This window comes from Athene noctua, chromosome 2, assembly GCF_965140245.1.
Source record: "Athene noctua chromosome 2, bAthNoc1.hap1.1, whole genome shotgun sequence".
Taxonomy (NCBI): domain Eukaryota; kingdom Metazoa; phylum Chordata; class Aves; order Strigiformes; family Strigidae; genus Athene; species Athene noctua.
In genome coordinates, this window is record NC_134038.1 from 54,950,194 (window position 1) to 54,970,371 (window position 20,178).

The 20,178-nt window shown below is 40.9% G+C and overlaps 1 protein-coding gene across 4 annotated transcripts; it reads right to left on the minus strand.

Moving 5' to 3' along the window:
* Positions 1-5,789: 5,789 nt before the first annotated feature.
* ZBTB14 (zinc finger and BTB domain containing 14) lies at positions 5,790-18,812 on the minus strand. 4 transcript variants are annotated; one of them, XR_012633125.1, is made up of 6 exons: positions 18,710-18,812; positions 16,296-16,376; positions 14,848-15,846; positions 10,025-10,129; positions 8,236-8,408; positions 5,790-6,846 (listed from the first exon to the last, which is right to left on the minus strand). XR_012633125.1 is itself a non-coding variant. In XM_074899148.1 (4 exons), exons 2-4 carry the CDS (start codon positions 16,296-16,298, stop codon positions 10,124-10,126), a joined length of 1,008 nt encoding a protein of 335 aa, XP_074755249.1. In that variant the 5' UTR covers positions 16,299-16,376; positions 18,710-18,812; the 3' UTR covers positions 7,080-10,123. The 4 variants fall into 4 exon arrangements, 2 of the variants coding, with proteins under 2 accessions (XP_074755249.1, XP_074755248.1); XR_012633124.1 differs by lacking the exon at positions 5,790-6,846 and having other exon boundaries at positions 7,090-8,408; XM_074899148.1 differs by lacking the exon at positions 5,790-6,846 and having other exon boundaries at positions 7,080-10,129.
* Between the last annotated feature and the right edge of the window lie 1,366 nt (positions 18,813-20,178).

The following is a 20,178-nucleotide window of genomic DNA, read 5'->3' on the forward strand; positions in this document are numbered from 1 at the left end:
CTCCAATTAAACCTGGAATATTTTAAGTCTCCAAATAAGGCTTTATTCTTAAAATACAGATACAGAAAAGCACAGACCTGCTTAAATAATTCTGTCTATATACTTCATAAACTGGTGACAGGGGGTTTTTTCCTTTTTTGGGGAATACTATGTAAGATCATTTCTCCTTGGGAATACTTTCCAGATTTACCTTCACCTACCATTTCTAGTGTCTGATTTCTGGATAATCCCTCTATTCCCCTTAGCAATTTCAGCTTCTTTACTGTCATTTGTTTGTCTCCTGTCTAATGTTTCAGATATTCAATTTCACTTCTCTCAGATGGCAACTGAATTAACTAACCCAACCACTGTACCTCTGGCTGCTCAGAAACGGTGTTCCCTCTAAGAATGTTACTTCAAAAATCTTTATTCTAACCTTTTTTCATCTGTCATCATTCTCATTCACCTTAAGTCTGAGAACTAACAGGATACCTACGAGCTGAATTAGAACATTTTCTAGTAGAAGTATTCCACATAAAATACAGAAAAGATTACAGTCAGCAATATTCAGCATACTTAAGAGAAAGGTGGAGGATACCCTATAATCTTTAGAAAATCAGGACTGAATCTAGAAAGACTGTAGGAAAACTTACACTGGTATTTTTTATGATGTATCTTATGTGGCCCCTACATACTTGATTCATGTGTTTAATGGAGATTCAGCCATCATGAAAAAAGATGTTAATCCACTTCTCTCTAAAAAAAAAATAATAAAAAAATCCATTGGATACATCTCTATTACATACATCCTCGAAAGAAATTACATGTGTGTTTCTAAGGGACTGGGTTTCGAGATGATGGAGCAGCTTGTCAAAAGATTTTCAAAACAGTAAATATGATTCAGTGATCTGAAAGCCTGTAAGTAACCTGTAGAACTCTAGGTTGGTATCTGCAACTTGGTGACAGAACCTACGCCATTTTGGTGAAGAGTACAGGTCATCAAGTATAATGTTCTACGCAGAGCTTGCTTTAACTGCTATCTGTATTTAAACTAATAAATTACTCAAAACAGGCACATTTTCTTTTAGAGTTTTCCGTTTTCTTGCTCAAATTAAAAGCTACCAGCAGTTAAATGTTTTCTGACAAAGGAAAATATGTTATCAAAAAGCATTTTGAGCTTCTTTTGTCATGTAATTAATTTTTGAATTTCAGATTCAGTCACAAGTTCAAATACACAAAAATCACTGAAATACTTGCACAAGACAGTTCTGTAGTGAACTGTCACCTCAGAGGAAATGTGCTATTAATGTAGTACAACCACCAAACAAAACAGTGCACTAATAATTACTCTCGTTCAACTTCATAGCAGTGGAAAAAAAATCAGTTATGACCAGTTATTAAAAAAAAAAAAAAACAAACCTGGAGAATGAAGCACAGTGGTAAAAAATGAAGTTATATCAATAAAATACAACACATAGCCTTGTTCATTTAAAGATGTACAATCAACTTGTTTGAAATAGAAAATACGAAAAGCACTTACAAGATCATCTGTATATATTTTTATCAGTAATTATACAGTCCCCACCTTGTGTATCATTTAAGTTCTTACTGTTTGTGTGAGGAATTACTAGCTTCTGTATAAGATGAGGAGACTTAAAAATTCTCTAGTATGTATCTTCAAAGATTTTTTTTTTTTTTTTAAGAACTCTTGACTTACTTAGAGTGTACTTTGTTGAGAAATTTAACATTTTTGGACAGTTACAAAAATCAAGTTGACTGATGTCACTTTAAATCATCCATTGCTACTCGTAATTCTGTGGTTTTACATCTGAAGTAAATTCGTTAATGGAGCTGAAAACAATTATTTTGTCACAGACAATCAGAAGCTTAGTAAACATGTTTTAAGGAAGAAGCCATTTTTACCTGATGATACTCAATGTTTCAGTTTTGTTAACAAGAATGTACAGCTAAGATTTTACACGTTACATTTTACACTATCTACTGGAAGAATCCTTTGGAAGTAATCACTTAAATATATATTAAAATATTTTATAATAATATAATATAAAGGTATAAAAAGATAATCAGGAAGATTTCATGTGTCTACATCAAACGCTGATTTTATATTTTATAAAAAGAGTTCTCCCCAACTCTGAGAATGAATTAGCTCTGAGCCTTTTTTTTTTTTTTCTTTTATTTCCTCACACACCTCAACATTAATAATCAAACCTAGCTCTTTTGGGAGGGAAGATTAATATGATCAGTAAACTGCTTGAACTACTTGATGTCTTTTGCTAAACTGGGTACTATCATAATCGTCTTCAAAAAGCAATTACAGTCACTGTCTTGTGGTTAAGCTTAACAATAAAAATCTTTACTAGCCAAGGCGCAACGCATTACATCCGGAACTGCAAGGAAATCATTTAGAGGAAATAATTGTGACTGTCAGCAAGAAATATCTAAAATTATTTAGATGACTATTTGAAGTGTCAAATGGCAACTTGTATAGTAGGGATGATAATATTTAGTGTTCCAGATATAGACTAGAAAAATTGCCACTGTGATTAATATGCCTCTAACAAACAGACATAGGCAATAAACATAGAAAGGGGGAGGAAAAAAAAAAAAAAAATCAAAATCTGGCAGACATACCATTCTCCTGAAAAATGAAGTAAATGAAAAGCCAGTTACCTTTCCATGAGTACTCCAGAAGAATAGCAATGCACAGATTTCCAGCAGCCAGAGACCTTGAAAGCCAGTGGCAAGAACATGCAACATTTCCAGACAGGAAAAAGTGAATGCCATTAAACATAAATTCCAATACATTAATCTATTAATTTTTCTTAATTAATCTGATAAACTGCATCATAGTCCAGGGCCGCGATTTACAAACATGGATAAATTTTAGATAGAGTCTAGGAGAAATAGCTGCACAGTTTGTGGTTTTTTTGTTTTGTTTCTTAAGTATCACAAAGATGAGTCCACCCAGGACTTTTCTCAGAGCATGTAAGATCCCAAAAGCCCCACTTCCATCTAGGGAATCTGTCTAGCTGATTACATCACCGCCTTCATAATATTTGAATGCCTCACACACGTTAATGATTACCTTCCAACAGTCCCGTAAGTAGCAAATTGGTATCTTTATGTTATAGATGGGAGTCAAAATTACAGAGAAGCTGAACCCAAAGCAAAAGCCAACCTACAAGAAACAAAGACCTAGATAAATTTAGGAAGTTTAAATGCAAGACTGAATAATTCACCTAAAACATTACTATATACACCACTGTGCAAAAATCAGTGGAGCCAAAGTAACTGCTGCTCCGACCTGCCATACCTCTGTAGACAGCTAGTCCCTTCACTGAGACAGATGAATGAGTCACAGTCCAAAATTCAGAGCCTTTAGATCACATAGGAATTTTTTTACACAGAAGGAATTTGGTCCAGTCAAGTCCTTGGCTAATGACTCTACCTAGCAGAGACACTGTGAAACATAGGAATAGCCTTTAAAGGACCTCACATACAGCCACTGACTCGTGACACAGACAAGGCCATACCATTCTGCACCATGCTAAAGACATAGGATAGGCCAGGAGCTTGTCACAAGTACAATTCTCATCTTAAAAACCTTTTCTACCAGCACAACAACACATTTGTTAGACTGAAAAGGAGTATTTTAGCATGTGCCTTCCTCTTTTCTACAAAAAGTGTTTTAAGATGCCAATCATACCACAGCTTACTGGTGTAACTTGACACAAGTCATAAAATTAGGCATATGCTCAAGTCTTCAAGGAACTTAAAAGGAGAGAAGCAAAGAAACATGTATGACCCATGGCAAAACTGCTAGCCCACGAGCTAAGGAGAAGAAAAGTCAGCTTTAAAATAAATGAAGAAATTTCCAAACTTGCAAGAAAATACTATTTCATTAAAATCTTCAATAAATTCAGTTATAACATTTTGATAAATGTAACAACCTAAATATTAAACTACATGCTTAATTTAACACTCAAAGAAGAGAACAAAGATATGTAAAATATAATTATCAAAATAATCATTTCAACATGCCACTAAACAGCTTAGATTGTTCAAGGACTGAGAATGGGAAACTATACTGAATTACACCAGTACAAAATACAAACAGTAAATACACAATGCAGTTCCCTAACTTGCCACATAGAGTCAAAAGGATGGGAATTTCAACAGGCATGACTAAAATTTAAACAATTTTGCCAAATAAGATAAATATATTAATTTTAAATTATGTTTTAAAACATCAATTTTGTTACAAAAGAAAGGATTTAAAACAGTAGAGTATCAAAACTTTAAATTAGGTTAGTAAAATTCACAGAGCAAAATCTGTGTGTCCAGCTGAAAAGTAACTATAATAGGATATCCCTACCCTAGCAGAATTTATCACATCCACCAAATCACTGCCCCTCTCTGGAGGCATTTAATCCATCCCTAGAACAATGGGGGATCTACAAGGAAGTCATACAACTGAATAAAAGAAAAAAATTACTGGAGTGGAAAATTAAACCTATGTTTCATATTGAAAATATTTACTAACACTTAAAACGGGTCATTGTTGACCTTTAATTAAAACATTTCTGTCTAACATACATCTATTTATGATGTCAGTCATGACATCTTTAAGCATGAATTTCTGAGGTATTACAGTTCTTTTGCAGACCCAATGGTAAAACTCTAGCATAAGCAAACTTGCCTGTTGTGCACTTTAAAACTGTAGGTTTTAATTGTTCCTATGTGTATAGCTGTACATAGCTTAGTCCAGTAAACAAGACCAGTGATCTTCAGACCTCTAACTCATCTGAAATACAAAGGGGTATAGCTGCTCCTTCCTACTTCCCAAGTAGAGAGTTGAACTCTTTCCTTATTTAAGATCAAGAATTCCAGAAACAATCTTAGAACCTATTTATTTAAAAAAAAAATAAAAAATCAAGTCTCTCCGACAGAAGCATTCGATGAGGTCTTACTGCTTTTTAAGGCTATAAGGTTTCACATATAGGGCCGAAAAGTTAAAGATTGAAACTTTACACCCCCATTACTAAGTTTACATCTCAAGGTCCTGGCTTATGCTCTATTTTACACTTTAGGAGCAATAATATAGTGGCCATGATTGTTAAAAATCTTCCTGGAAAATCTGTATGAATTATTAAAATATTATTAGATAAAATAACAAAATAATAGCTGTAATATAAGGTATCTTGTAAAAAGAAAATATTAAAATGTTGTTACTTCAACTGGGGAAAAAAAAAAGTCTTGTTAAATGTAAAGAAAACTATGAGAAACATCAGGGAACAAAACTCATTTCCAGGGAAGAACTTTTCACTGAAAGAAGGCAACTCTCAACAAAGAATGCTTTCTGCAGCTTCAGCTACCCAACTGAAGAACTACATTTAAAACTCCTTAATCTGAAGCACCAAATGGAAATTTAAAAATACCTATGATTTTTATATTCAGGCCTTCAAATGGATTCATATTTATACCTGGAAAGAAATCAAAATCAATCATTCTAAAAACTTCAAGTTTACTGCAGAAGCCTAAACTAGAAATCTAGACACACACAAAAAAAATTAATATGAAAACAGCCTAGCTGATATCACCTAATGAAATACAGAATCTATCCCTATACTTTGGATTTATACTATTTGCAATAACTAAAGATCATTGCAACTTTTACACAGTAAGTGATCTAAAAAAACCCTAAATATGTATAAAGTGAATAATGTCTACTTCTAAAACTTATAAACATTAACCTACATTGCAAAAATATAACTTTTCATTTTGGGGTTACAGTTCTGTCCTCCAGAGAATTAAATACCTATTGTCTTTTATAACTATTCTTTTCTCCATAACCTGAGCAATTTGCCACAATTCAAGGCTTCATAATAGTGTTGGATAAGAGGTAAACAAGTCATATTAACATACATAATAAAAAAAGAAAGAAAACAAACCCCCCCACAACTTCAAACCCCAAATTTTCTTCTCCTGAAAAAGCAGAAATGAAGAACACATATCTCCCTCTTCAAAATCCCACAAGTCCACCACCAGTGGCTGTTACAAAGGAGTTATGTCTGGTCCTCTCTGTTGCCTGGTTGTGTCTCGCAAACACTTTGCAAACAGGTGTCAGGCTTTGTCATCGTGTATTTAATGTGATGCCAAAGTGGGGCAAGTCCTGCTCCATTGATTCTCCTAACTCTAGCTATGGGCTCCTGCCACTTACCCTGCATCAAAATCTACTGAATTGGTTTGACAAGGTAGGTCAACCTAAAACTAACTCACCAGAGCACTGAATTAGTTTGTTATAGAAACCCACTCGACTGGCTTATCCTAAAGCCACAAAAGCCATTAAATTTGAGGCAAACGAGACATAAGAAACAGGTGCAAAAGGTAACAGCAAGAGGAGAGAACAGATTATGCCTTTTAGCAAGAATTTGCAGTTTTACTATGGCAGATGAAAGAGAAAGCTGCTGTCTTAGGTGCTTCAGCTCCACAACAGCCAAAGTCCATCTAAATTGGGGCTGCTCTTCCACTGACTATAGCACTGAGTTAATCATGTGGGGATGCTAAGAAGGTTAAGAAAAAAATGCCTCAAAACAGTTGTTAGTTTTCAGGTGCTTCAGCTCTCCATGAAGTGCTTCACTCAGACACTGCACAGGTGCTACTGCTGGCAAAAGAACAACAATAAATTGCAGCAACCACAACTTTGGTTGTCTTGAATCACCATGGATCTGATCCCTTGGCCTTGTTTAGCTTTTCCTTGAACTTGCAAACAGGGAAACATCTCATGATTCAGCTGTACCTTGGACATAAATCCTTGGTGCATTACTTCTCTCTTTTTGTTATCACCTGGGATAGACAAATAGGTTTGAGTTAAAAAGAGCGCTAAGCCTGTTCCTGTGTGAACGCCGACAGCAGATTATCTTTGGATCAAAGCCAACAGCCATCAGTTTGTTAACAAAATAGCACATACTATCCAGCATATTAATGAGTAATCAGAACACTAGGTCTAGCATAGTTCTACGCATAGTAAATTCTACACAGAGAGGTGAAATTCTTTTCAGACCTCTCCACCCTGAAAAGTCTTCAAAAAGAAAGAATTCAATAAGAATAAAAGAACATAATTTAGGAATGACATTTATTCAGACAAGACAAACTTTAAGGGGGTGACCATATAAGACAGAGCAAGCTGTCACTCATTTCAATACAGTTGAAATGAGAAAGTCCTGCTCCTTCCTTCTCCTTTACCGTCATCCCTGCTCCTGCATGAATACCTTAATCTCCTACTGTGCATTGACAAAGAGGTTCATCAAACACTTCTGTGAGCAGGAAAGGAGGAGACAAGGACAAGATTCACCCTTTCAGCAGAATTAAGCTTTACCATACAAAGTCTACTTTGTTATGCCTTTAGAAAACAGTACTGTCAAACCCCAAGCTTTATAGCAGAACAGAAACAAATGAAAAAACAATGCTTAAGTTTTGAAAGAAACAGAGAAACATTGTAAACTAACTTTCCATACAGAAGAAGCCACTTTCTATTCACTTTACATCTTTGCAAAATAATCAGATCAAATCCTACCACCATCTGAGAAAACATTTCTTAATGTCCTAAGCAGATCTCATGAAAACCAGTTATTTTGTAACCTGTTACAAATGGGGAATGATAATGGGCTTATTTGGGATACAAAGAAGATGGATCCCCCTAGTGTAAATAAAAAAGGATTAAAAACTGCTTAGATATAGACAGTCAGTATAACTCAATAATTCTAGTGTAACAGAGCTGTATGAACAGATACTTCATGGCTTTCATACCCAAGAAAAATAAATCTGTACACCGATTCTAAATGTTGGATGTTGAGTTAATGAAAACAAATCAACAAATTATCATCTGAGGCTACTGACTTAAGCAAGTGAAAGCATGTTCTTAAATATAACATACCCTAAATGCATTAAATAAAAATCTGTATTTAAATTGTATTAGTTTAATAAATGCAACATTTAGAACATTGTTCACAGTATATTCATGTTTTTACTTCAACTGTTCTCCCCAACTTTGTCCATGCAACCTTGAACAGAAACATGTATAAAAGCTTTGACAGAATGCAGAATAGAACCAACTAATATCTTCAAGTCCTGAAAACTCTACTCTGTAAATCGCAGTTATGCTGATGACAAGTCAAAAAAAGCCATAAATCATCTGCAGAAAACTGATAATTTCCCTTGAAGAGGAACTCCCACCTGAAGGTACACAGCATCTCGTGTCAGGACCATTTCCAATTTCTAGAGTAGAAAGAAATAAGTTTTTGATCTCAGACTGGAGCTCTACCATTCTACATCCTCTTGTCTGAACAATTCTGCAATGCCACTACAGTGGTTTGCTCCTGTAATCACTGCTTGTGGTACCCTTGACCCTGAAAAAAAATGGATCTTTATTAGTGACGAATGAAAATCTACAATATTTTTGTCTTTAAAAATATTCTGAAGATTGAGCTTCCCTGCAGCTAAGTTGCTTGCAGATGCACATTACGCATATTAAGAGTAAAAACAGGCCATTGTGAGAAGGTCAGAAAACTACAAATGCAAGCAATGTTTTGTTGCTGTTGTCATTGTTTTTAATAGAATGGGTCTGTTAACAGAATAGTTTTACATCAGAAAATAATTTTTTCTAAAATAGAATAGTGCTTTGATGTCGAAAAAATTTGAAATAATCTGTTTTCATAATTCTCATGATTTTTTGATTCCATAAAGACAATATATATTCAATGCATTATTTCCATGGATTTCTTTTACTTCTGCATTAAAATACAGCTTTAAATCTATTTATGTGCATAACATCTAATATGAAGCTATTGTCTTCTGTACTTATTCAAAATGGCTCAGTGTTATTAAAATACATTTGGAATTTCCATTCAGTAAGAATTTCCTGTACCACTCATTTTATAAATTTGTGTTCTTTCAAAAAGTAGACTTTAAAAAATATATATACACATATATGCAGGAAGGAATATGGAACAGAGATATCCTGAAGTTCTGCTTTGCCCATGCTTTTTTGATATCCATATGCCAAACAGGTCAGACATGGAACAACTTTATTCATATGGTCTACATGTTTCAAATTTATCTATAAAAAATTAGATGCTTAGCTACAGATTATTAAAAACCGGTAAGACTTCAAAAGTCTATTTCTATTTTAAAGAGCTCTCAACATGACGGCTCTAGTTCTGGTCATAGTGGAACTGCTGAGGTTCACAGAGTTGGAGAGTTCTATAAATATCCAGAGGAGCAGGGCAAAAAATATAAAGGGATGGTGGAGAGAAATACATTTAAAAACATATCAATATTGTATAAATCACTATTTTTAGCTATCATATTATTTCAGATTTCTTGCATTACATTTAAAAATCATTCCTGAGAAGAGATGTCTCGACTCTTATGACACATATTTAACAAAATCTATTCATGGAAATCCTCCATCTGTTCTGAAATGATTAAGAATGTTATTATAATTGTTCTAGATCTATATGGAGACAAACGACAGACCAACAGCCATAATGGAATTTTTGATAAAACATGCATGTTTCTGTCTGATTGGGCATATTACTGTGATCTACAGACTAACTGTTTGAAAAAGATGAAAATTTCTTAGATCTGTCTTTACCTTCTAGGTAGAATTAACCTATTTTGTATTGATCTGCAAACGTTTCCATTCAGGAAAGTCATACTTTGTTAGTGGTAGATGTATTTCAGAAACGGTCTGTCTCTTCTTTATGACAGAGAGGTATCTAGATTGATGGAAGACCTAATAATAGATAATCTCTCCCTAAAAATATACTCTAAGCTCAAAGTAGACTTTCTGATATCATCTGATATTTTATTCTATATCTCACCCAACTCTTAATTTAAATATTTTTACTCACAGGAATCATGAAAACAATGTCTAGAAAGTTGGGGTCTGATCTTCAAAAGAACTCCAGTTTGGTACCTAAATGGCAAGATTTTGAGGACTAATTACTATTTTGTAGCTTACATGAACAAACAGAAGCTGAACTCCTCAAACTTTTGCTACTCAAGTCAGCATGAGGCATCTTCTTTCACACAACAACCTTTAAAACTCTGATCTTCCGGTCTAAACCTTTTTTAAAAGATTAAACGAGAAAAATGAAAACACAAGTACTCAACTGTGAATTGCTTAATTTTCTAATTTTTGTTTAAATATTGGTAAGAAGGGTGTATAGAAGGGGTGGGGTGGGGAAAAGGACTGAAAGATATTCTTTCCTGAACTTTTAGTTTCCAAACTGAATTGCACCAAATATCCAGCAGCATACCCAAGGCTAACACAATTTGGATCAGAAATTAATCAGATACCAGAATTCAAAATGTGTTCATTTCTTTTTCTCTCTACAAAAACCCCACAATATTTTTAAGAACACACAGTTAAGATCACAGAATAGCAAAGTTCTTATTTCAAATATTTCTTCTCCAAGTTATTTAGTCTTTTAAAGCACAAAGCCTTTTAACTAAATGGTTACAGATCCTTAGTATGTAGAGCTTTTTGTAACTGAAAAGGCTTTGGTTTAGCGTCTCAACTGCTGTTGACCTTACAGACCCATTTGGGTCACCAGAACCTGATTTCACACCAACTAACATGTCGCTGCATTGTATACATGTAAGCCCTGGTCACACAAACACCTATTCATATACTTAATTCCAATACACGGAGAGTTCCACTGAAGCCACTCAGTCACATAACATCATAACATGGACAGACATTCATTATAAGCCAAAAAGAGTAACTCTGTTTTTTCCACTTATGTATGTTAAAGACATAACTGACTCCAATTTCACAAACCTTAGATGGAGAAGTGTATGTTTAGGACTAATTCCATAAATTATATTTTTTCTACTTTATTCTGAGAAAAACAATTAATTCACATCTAATGGTATTTTAGCCATTTATGTCTCTACAGCACTCTGTCATTAGCTGATCTGCCTTCTGTTGAAAACCTTGTTAGGAATATTAATCAGTCTGGCCCCAATAAAGACAACAGTAAAATTCCCATTACTGGACAGAATCTCACCCAGTGTCTCATAAGCTCTGAAAGAAGCTGCCATCCTTGTAAAAGCAAAAATAAAAATTTGCCCATTCCTTGATCAACACAGCTCATAGCTTACAGCTTATCACACTGGAAAACCTCTGTGGCTTGGAGCTGACATACATCTGCTTCTGCACATGGTGTCTTCTGGCACGGACAAGTGAGAACTGGGAGCAGTAGCATCTTAAAATGCAGACAGATTTACCTGAACTTCGCAGATAGACCCCCCCATAACATATAGGCTAACATCCCTTCAGAATGTACACAATGAACAGGATTAATTTAGAATGCATTAAGAATAATGTACAGCTAGGGTTGCCTCCACAAATCCTTTCCACCTTTTCCAAAACTTTAAGCTTAAGTATTCTAGACCTCTTCTGTGTCTTGAATAAAAACAGTTGGGAACAAAAAAGTTATCTACTGGCTTTCAAAAAAATAAAAAATAAGGTAAGTTCACATCCATAAAGCAGACAGTGGTAGTAGAAACTGCCAATGACCAATGTTGTCATTTTTGGTCTCACAAACATACAGCAGTCTTCTGACTCTTAAACAGCTAAAGACTAGTAAGAAGTGAAGGCCCCTTTCCAAGTCTTTGACAAGGGGGCAGTTCCATTGGCTTCACTGAATTTGTTCCCATGACAAGACTGTTAAGATCAAGTCTCATGTAAGGTGTTTATGCCTGTCCAAAGAACGCACAGCAGTAACATTTGTTCCTGTTTCTGCACACTTTTGTATTAGAGTATGTATCATATCAATCTGCCCCAGTTTTAAAAAGCTACAAAACATCATGCAACCCTACAGCTGTAAGCTTTAAGAACAGCAGAATTTACTCTGATGTAAAACACAATGTTATCACACTTTCAATTGTGTCTTTTAATGCAAGCCTGCTTTTCTATAACAACTTCACAGCCTGACTGCTTGTGCTCAAATGTCAGAGGGCAATTGTCTTTAACTGTAAGTCTCGAGCTCTGCCTTTCCATTCCTGCTGTCCCAGTGAGCTCCATTTTCATTTATTACTTTCAAAAAAAACCAATGAGGCTCTTCTTGAGAAGTTATTTAGCTTATCCCTCAGCTTCAAGGCAGAATTATCTATATTTAAACCATCCCTAACAGATGTTTGTCTAACCCGTTCTTGAATATCAGCACTAGTGGAGATTGCAGTACCCCCCCAGGCATTCTGTCCTAATAATTCATCATTCAACCCTTTAAAAGCTTTTTCTAATGTCTAATGTAAACATTCACTGCTGAAATTTAAACTCATTACTTTTTGCACTCTTCATAGGAGACCTAGAGAAAATTTACTTTCTTTATCTTTTACACTTGTGAACTCTTATCACAACAGGTCTGTTTTGTACAGTCTTATCAACCCCAATTTTATCATTTAAGAAAAGGTGAACACAAGAACACAACTTTAGATAAGAAAACATAGCAAGACTAATACATTTAGAAAAAAAGAAAAAGTAGATCCCGTTTGGGACCTACTATCTTTATATCTATGATCATATACAGTAAAACATTTTAACAATGGTCATTTATCATGTTCCTCAAGAGAACCAATAAAATGCAATGAATTCACATCCTCTGATGTTGCACAGATACAAAATGTATAGTTTGTTTACAAACTAATATTACTGAATGTAAAATGAAGCAACATTTTAAAAAAATATATTGGTAAAGGTCCAAAGTTTACATTTTCTAAAATATTAAGTTCATGTTTTATTTACAGACAAGCCTTCAAATAATTATTGGCATTTAAGATTAACTACTTAATCTGATGAGTACATGAATAAAATGAAGCTGTAAAAAAACCCAACCAAAGAAAACAACCAATAATCAAAGTTCCATATAACAGTTCCAAAAACACTATTTTCAATTTCTATTTAGGAAAGCAGGATGTGATCTACCACACAGTAACTTACCAGAAACTGCTCTAACACTTTCATATGCTATAGGTATCGCAAGTGACCAATGTTATCCAACCACGTGCCCAAGAGTGTGTTTTTTATGCCCATTCCAACTTCAAATGAAGTTTTGACAAGAGTTGTAATATTTACAAATTCAAAATAAAGGCTTGATATCCCTTTGGATTACATTACCACTGGTTTTGTGTCTTCCCTTGTTGACTACACATAGCAGACTGCAATCCAAAGACCACTTACTTCGTTGACTCCTTAACGGTTAAATTAGCAGCATCTACCTCAGCTTGTCTGAAAAAAACCCAGGCAGCTCTAAATAACAGACTCTTAGTGAACACTGATTCTGGATCAATTATGACTGAAGTCACTCGCTGCGAGGTGGTGTGTCAGAAGGCGGTTTTTAAATTTGAAAGGGACCGATGAGCTGGTGTGACCAGCCGTGACACAAGCCCCAGCCTGAATGCTGCGGGGAGGTACACGACAGCCCGTGGCCATTCTCTGCAACTCCGGAGGTCTGGCAGTGACACCCGGTCACTGCCAGTGCAGATAATCCTCCTGTGCTGCCACAAACACTCCTCTGCTTTAACTGCGCTAAGAATAGGAGAACCGAAAGCTGCATCATAAAAACTAGAGCCTCAGGCTGTATTAGCTTTAACTAATTTGTACTGGGTCCGAGTAAGGGACATGGCTCCTTCTCCATGCTTGCGCCCTTTTTTTCTTTGTGGCTCTGTCCCATCTCCGGGGGCTGGCATACGAGCGAGCACAGAAACAAACGAGGCAGGCTCTTCGCCCCACAGAAGGGACTGGTGAATGCCACGACCCTTCAGCTTTGCCAGCCAGGGCCACTGCGAACAATGCAGGTTTTTTTTCAGGAAGCAAATATTTCATTAAACTTGCCACCTTGATTAAAATAAGAGGATAGCTGAGGGCATGGAATAAGAAGCAATTTCATTTTGATCACTGTCCCCCCCCTTACACTCCTGTACCACCCTCCAGCACCTACATTAGGTGAAAAAAGGAAGAATTAAAAAGCTTAGAGAATCAACGTCTGTTTCTCAAAAATTATAACACCTCCACAATTACAAAACCCAAGTATTTCCTTTCCATGTTTGTTACTTTCTGAGATCTCAGCATTTTCCAATATAACTCAACTGAATTTGACGTCTACGTCGTATGCAGTATTCTATACTGGATAAAACAAAACATCAGCCGGTGATGATCCCTGTTTTACAGAGAACTTGATCTTATTCTCAAATTAAACCGGGTATTAGTGCATGATACTGCTAATGACAACAAAACTATTTCATATTCTAAGAATACCCATCTCTGAAATATTTTAAAATACCTAACCAAGCAATGCTATGTGTTCCTATGTAGCATTCAAATCCTCTAAAAATATGTTTTCTTGAAAAGATAATTCTCAGTCCAAACATATACCAACAATAGATTTTTGTTCAGTTTAATTTCTTATATTACTTCTGATAAAGTTTCTGGTTTTAACTACAAGCTATAGTTTCTAATTGCTGCTCTGCTTCAGCAGCCATAGCTGCTGCCTGTAACTGTTCTGTTTCACTCTGGATGGAATTGGCCGTAGTGACTTGTTTTCTTTCACTGTGCATATTGTTCTCATGCCTTTTTAGATCAGATGCTTTAGCAAATGCCTTAGTGCAGGAACTGCAGACAAAAGGTTTCTCTCCTCGGTGTCTTCTTTCATGGTCTTTGAGGTGGGATTTGTGCTTGAAAGCTTTATCACACATATGGCATGCAAATGGCCTCTCATTACTGTGAACTCTTTCGTGCTTTTTTAGATCTGGTGCACGAATAAAAGACTTTCCACATACCTCACAACTGTAAGGCTTGTAACCTGTGTGTATTTTCAGGTGCTCTTTCAAATGAGCTTGCGTGGTAAAGCCCTTTGTACACATTTCACAAACAAATGGTCTATCAGCAGTGTGTAGCTTTTCATGTTTTCTCAATCGCGCTTCATCAGAAAAGGTCTTACCACAAGCCTGACACACAATGTGTTCCCTGTGACCGTAAAGCAAATACTCAAACTTCATATCTCCAGCTGCTGTGGTCCAGCCTGGTGTCTGTTCATCTTTCACTTCACTTATGCCATCATTAAATGTCAAAGCCTGAGGGGTCTGAGATCCTAAGTCTTTTGATTCGGTTGTTTCCATAGGCTCTACTTCTTGGCCGTAGCAGTTCACTTTTCGAACCTCTTCACTTCCCAACTCTTTCAGAATCGCCTCTTGCACTCTCAGGGTAGTGGTAGGTGATTTTCCATCTTCCTGACTTGGGGGAGTTCCTTCCACCGTCACATCTGATGGACTGTCATCATGATCTCCAATTTCCTCCACCTCATCATCTTGGGTGTCATTCGGCTCCCCCATAGGACGGTTTATTTTTAGGCAGTACTTGCTCTTGGGCTGTGTGTTTTCTTCAGGACTAGATACATCACGTTTTTGAGAGCAGAGCTTATCCAGAAATCGAATACCAAGAATCTGGCCTGAAGACATCATCAAATTTACATCCTCTTTCTTAACAGAAATCTTTGCAGTATACATGTAATTGAGAACTTCCTCAAAAATATCGGAACGAAGAAAATCTATTTCTATTACTGATGAACTATCAACTTCCAGTTTTTTGAAAAGCTTCTTGAAGTAGGTACTGCAGGCAGCAAGCACGCACCTATGTGCTCTGAATTTAACATCTTCAACCACGATAGCTATGTCACAAAATTCTCCTTCCAAACGTTGTTCATTTAATGTTTTCAGGAACACAGTTTTGTGATCGTCGTCATTATATTTAATGGTTTCAGACATACTGATGAAAAACTCCTGAAAAAAACATGGGAAAGTTTTGCAAGTTTATAAAGCAGCCTAAGTCATAAAATCCCAACAGCTGATGTCATTTACATGCTAAAAGAACTGCCAAGTATTTTTTTTGGCTTAATATGACCAGAATTATAAAACCATTCCTCTTAAACTTCTTTTAAAATTGTGAACACATAAAGGTCTTTTCCTAGGTTATACACTTTACAGGACACTTAGTGATTTATAAAGAATAATTATTTATTGTATCAAGATATTAATTTATGCAAATATCCACTGATTCGGTTATCGAAAATCGGAAACTTTCTCTGTGAAGTTGCAATTCCCAGTAAAGGTATGATCCAACTGCAGTAGAAGTCATTCTTACAGCTAAAGAAAATGTTAAGATGTATAAGAAATAGTCTGTGTGAGTCAGCATAGCAAACTAAATGTGAAATATCAAATATAAATCTTACCATGAACAATGCAGGAAATTTTCTGAACAAATTATTAAATATTTGACAGATGATTAACCCTTACGATGGGCCACCTTCAGCCTGAAAGACAGGAAGATAATAATGTTTTAAGAAATTATAAAATCTATGCCAAAAATACTTTTAAATTTGTGTGTTAAACCACAGCAATTTCAATTCGTTAAAATTATGCAAAACGCACTGTTAAAATATCCACTTATTTTGCCTGGTTCTACAGATGACTGTATAAATTGATCTAATAGCGCTGCGTCGTAAACCGTGTTTACTTTCCTCCTGCTGCTTCACTTTGCTGACGCCACTTTCCTGTTACTTTGCACTACAGGTAGAAGTCTGAAAAACCTCTGGAGGAATCACTAGCATTAACCCAGTAACCAACCCAAGAAAGAGGTGATTAGCCTTCCGCTGACTCAGTGAGCTGAGCAAGCCTGGCAGAGGGCCTGGCAAGCGGAGCAAGCATCCCAAAGGACAGCAGACTGGGCTGTGGATGGATGCACATGGAGGACGCGGGAAAGAGACACCAGGGATACCACATCTCCAAACAGTGGAGATACTTGAACAGCAGAAAGACAATGCAAAACTCTTAATTTAAATTATTCAATCTCAATCTTCCACAGGCATCTAATCATGACAGAAGCGGGAAATGCTGCAGAGAGGAGGGAAATTTAGTATTTGGTTTGGAACAAATCTTTCACCACCTGACACAGAACGACTGGGAACTGCTTCCCTAAATTCTAATTTATCCTTGAGCATACATGAAGCAGAAATAGGTGACAGGTCTGCAACTTCCACTTGGTGTTTAACATGCTACAGGAACACCTGGCTCCCTACAAATGCCTTTGCAGGTCTGGCATCTCAGCATACAGTGCCACAGGCTACAAAAAAAACCTGCGGAAAGCCAAAATTCTTGTATTTGTCCTAAGTAATCAGATGTTAAGATAGTCATGTAGGAGGTGCATAAATATTTGAAAAACACAAAGCAAACCCAAGAAACACCGCATGTATTTTTCTGGGTTGTCTGTGTCTAACAGTCCCAGGGAAACATACCAGTCTGGCACCGAAGAGGGCAGGACAAACAACTGTTTCAACAGGACCCGTTGAGAGTTCTTTGCAAGCTGGGGAAATCGCTGCTTTCTTTTTAAGCAAAACGCCACTGTTAATAAAGTAGCAGCAAACGCACTCCGTTTTGTTGAATACTACCCAATTTTGCTGCAATTCTGTTGAGACTTCCTAAGCAAGAACTACTTATGTAAGTCACTGGCTGAAAACAGTGTTGCCGAGTACACAGGGGTGTGGAGCTGGTGGAAGAAACGAAGTTCCTACTCTGCGAGTGGAGCACGGAAGGCACTTAACCAGAGTCCCTCCAGCACTGACTAAAGGCAAGGGGAAATCCCTTGCCAGCTGGGTTGCTGACTTCTCGGGGTAAGGCTAATTATTCCTACACACACTTTTTTCACCACCGCAGGAACGGGGCGGGGGAGTACGTCTGGGGTTGTAACTGTTGGTGCAGCTCCTGCCGCCGCCGGGAGCCGCTCAGCGCCTCGCCACGTTAGCTCCCGCGGCTCCGCCGGCGCTGCGCTGACCGCCGCGCCCGTGACCGCAGAGGCAGCCAGGCGCACGCCGGCTCCACGAACCCGCCGGCGAGGACGCGGCGCAGGCGGGTTCCCGGCGGGGCCCGGCCCTACCGGGCCGCCGCGGCCCGCTCGCCGCCGTCACGGGAACCCGCGCCGCCGCCGCCAGGGGCCCGCGGCTGCCGGCGCGGCCCTGTGACTGAGAGGCGCCGCCCGCGCTCCCGGCCCGTCGTCGGGGGCGCCCGCGAGCAGCAGGCGGCCCCTCTCCGGAGCGAGCCCGGCGCTCCCCCCGCCCCGTGCCGCCTCACGGGGCTGCGCGGGGCCGGCGCCCCCCGCCCCCACGGTTCTCGCGCGGCGCCCGCCCCGCCGGTGAGGGCGGCCGAGACGGCGCCAGCCTCCCGCCGCCCGGGCCGCGGCCGCGCGCCCCTTTGTTGCGGCCGCCGCGCGGGGCCCGCGCGCTCCGGCGTGCGCATCCGTCGCTGGACGCGTCCTCCCGCCTCCTCCTCCTCGCCCTTCCCCCGCCCGCCCGCCGCGCGCGGGAGGCAGGCGCGCGGCGGCTCCGTGCTGCTGCTGCTGCTGCTGGCGGCGGCGGGCGCGCCCGCGGCGCCTCCATCTCACCCCGCGCGAGCCGCCCGGGCTGTGACGGCGGCGGCCGCCCGCAGCCGGGGCTGCCGGGGGCGGCAGCGAGCGGGGAGGGGCGGGGGCAGAGGGAGGGGGGCACGCGAGGGAGAGCGCGCGCGCAGCGCAACGGCGGCCGCGCCGCTGGGCGGGGGGGACGGGGGGGGGGGAAGGGGGGGGAGCGGGAATGGGGAGAGGGCTCGCGCTTACCTGCCGCCCGCGCGCGCGCGCGGAACCGCACTTCCCGGGGAGCGCGGGGCGCTGCCGCTGCCGCCGCTGCCGCCGCGCGGGAGGGGGCCGGGGAAAGGGGGGGGGGGGGGAAGGGAGGGAGGAGGGAGGGAGGGGGGGAATTTGGGGAGGGGGGCTGGGGGGGGGTCTGCGCGCGTCTCTCCGGCCGTCACCGCCGCCTCCTGCACGAGCACTCAGTGCGCGCGCGCGCGCCGGGGGCGGGGGTACGTGCATGCGCGGTGCGAGCAGGGCGCGCCTGTGCCGGGGAGCGTGGAGGAGGCGGAGGAGGCGGCGGGGGGAGCGCGCCGGCTCCATCTCCCTTTTCGGGGGGCCCGCGCGGCGGCGGCCGGCTGGGGCGGGGGAGGGGAAGGCGGGGGGAAGCGGCGGCGCGCGCGCCGAACGGGCGCCGGGGAGCCGCTCCCGCCGCGCCGCGGGCACCCGCGCCGCCGCGCCTGCGCCCACGTGCGCGAGCCCGGCGGCGCGGCGCTTCCCCCCGCCTCCCCGCCTTCCCCTTCTTCCTCCTCCTCCTCCGCCCCGCGTGACGGCGCCCGGCGGCGCCCCCAGCGCGGTCTCGGCCGCGAGCCGCCTGACCGGGCGGGAGGGGAGGGCGCGAGGCGGCCGGGGCCTGCGGAGCGGCGCGCGGGGGCGGCGCCGCGCGCCGGACACGCCCCGGCGGGCGGGAAGCGAAGGGGCGCTCGCGCCCGGCGGCGGGGGTGGCGCTCGGGGCCCGCGCCCGCAGCGCCGGTGTCGCGGCTCCGAGAGGCGCGGGAGGGGCGCGCGCGGCTGGCGGCTGCTCCGGGCCCCGCGGCGGGGGGCGGGGCGGGGCTGGCGGTTTAGGCGGGATTTTTAAAAAGGAGTCGTCTGGCGGGTGTGCGTGGGCCGGCCCGCACCCCCCCGCCTCCCGGGTGCCCACACGCGCCTCACCGCCGTGCGGCCACTGCCGCGCTACTGCGCGGTTCAAGGCTCGGGGCGCGTTCCTGCCCCTCCGCGGCTGCGGTGCCCTCTGCGTGTCACTGAGGGGGAAACACGCTGCCTACCGAAACCTGGTGTAGGCCATCGCTTGGTCTTCGTTTAAGCGTCGGGGGACTTGAGCTTTAGAGAAATAACCCGGCCGCTAGAAAGAAATAAAAGCTAATATTGTACGGCTTGGCTTCCACCTCTGATTTTTCTTTTCAAAAACTTTTCATGAGGTGCTGGCCCGATGGCACAGCGTTCGCTGAGGGGATAAATAAAACTTTAAAATGTTGCTGTAAGTGTAAAATACAGCAGTTTTGCTAGTTAAAAAACTAAGTCAACATTGGTACCTACTTGTGTTGAAAATTACAGCATTGTAAACAAGTTACTGGAGTAGTGGAATCATCCTCTGGGAGGAACATAGTGACCTTTTTTTCATCAGGTTGATGATTCCTGTCCCTTCCTGAGTCATCCCTGTGATGTTTTTCTGTAATGCC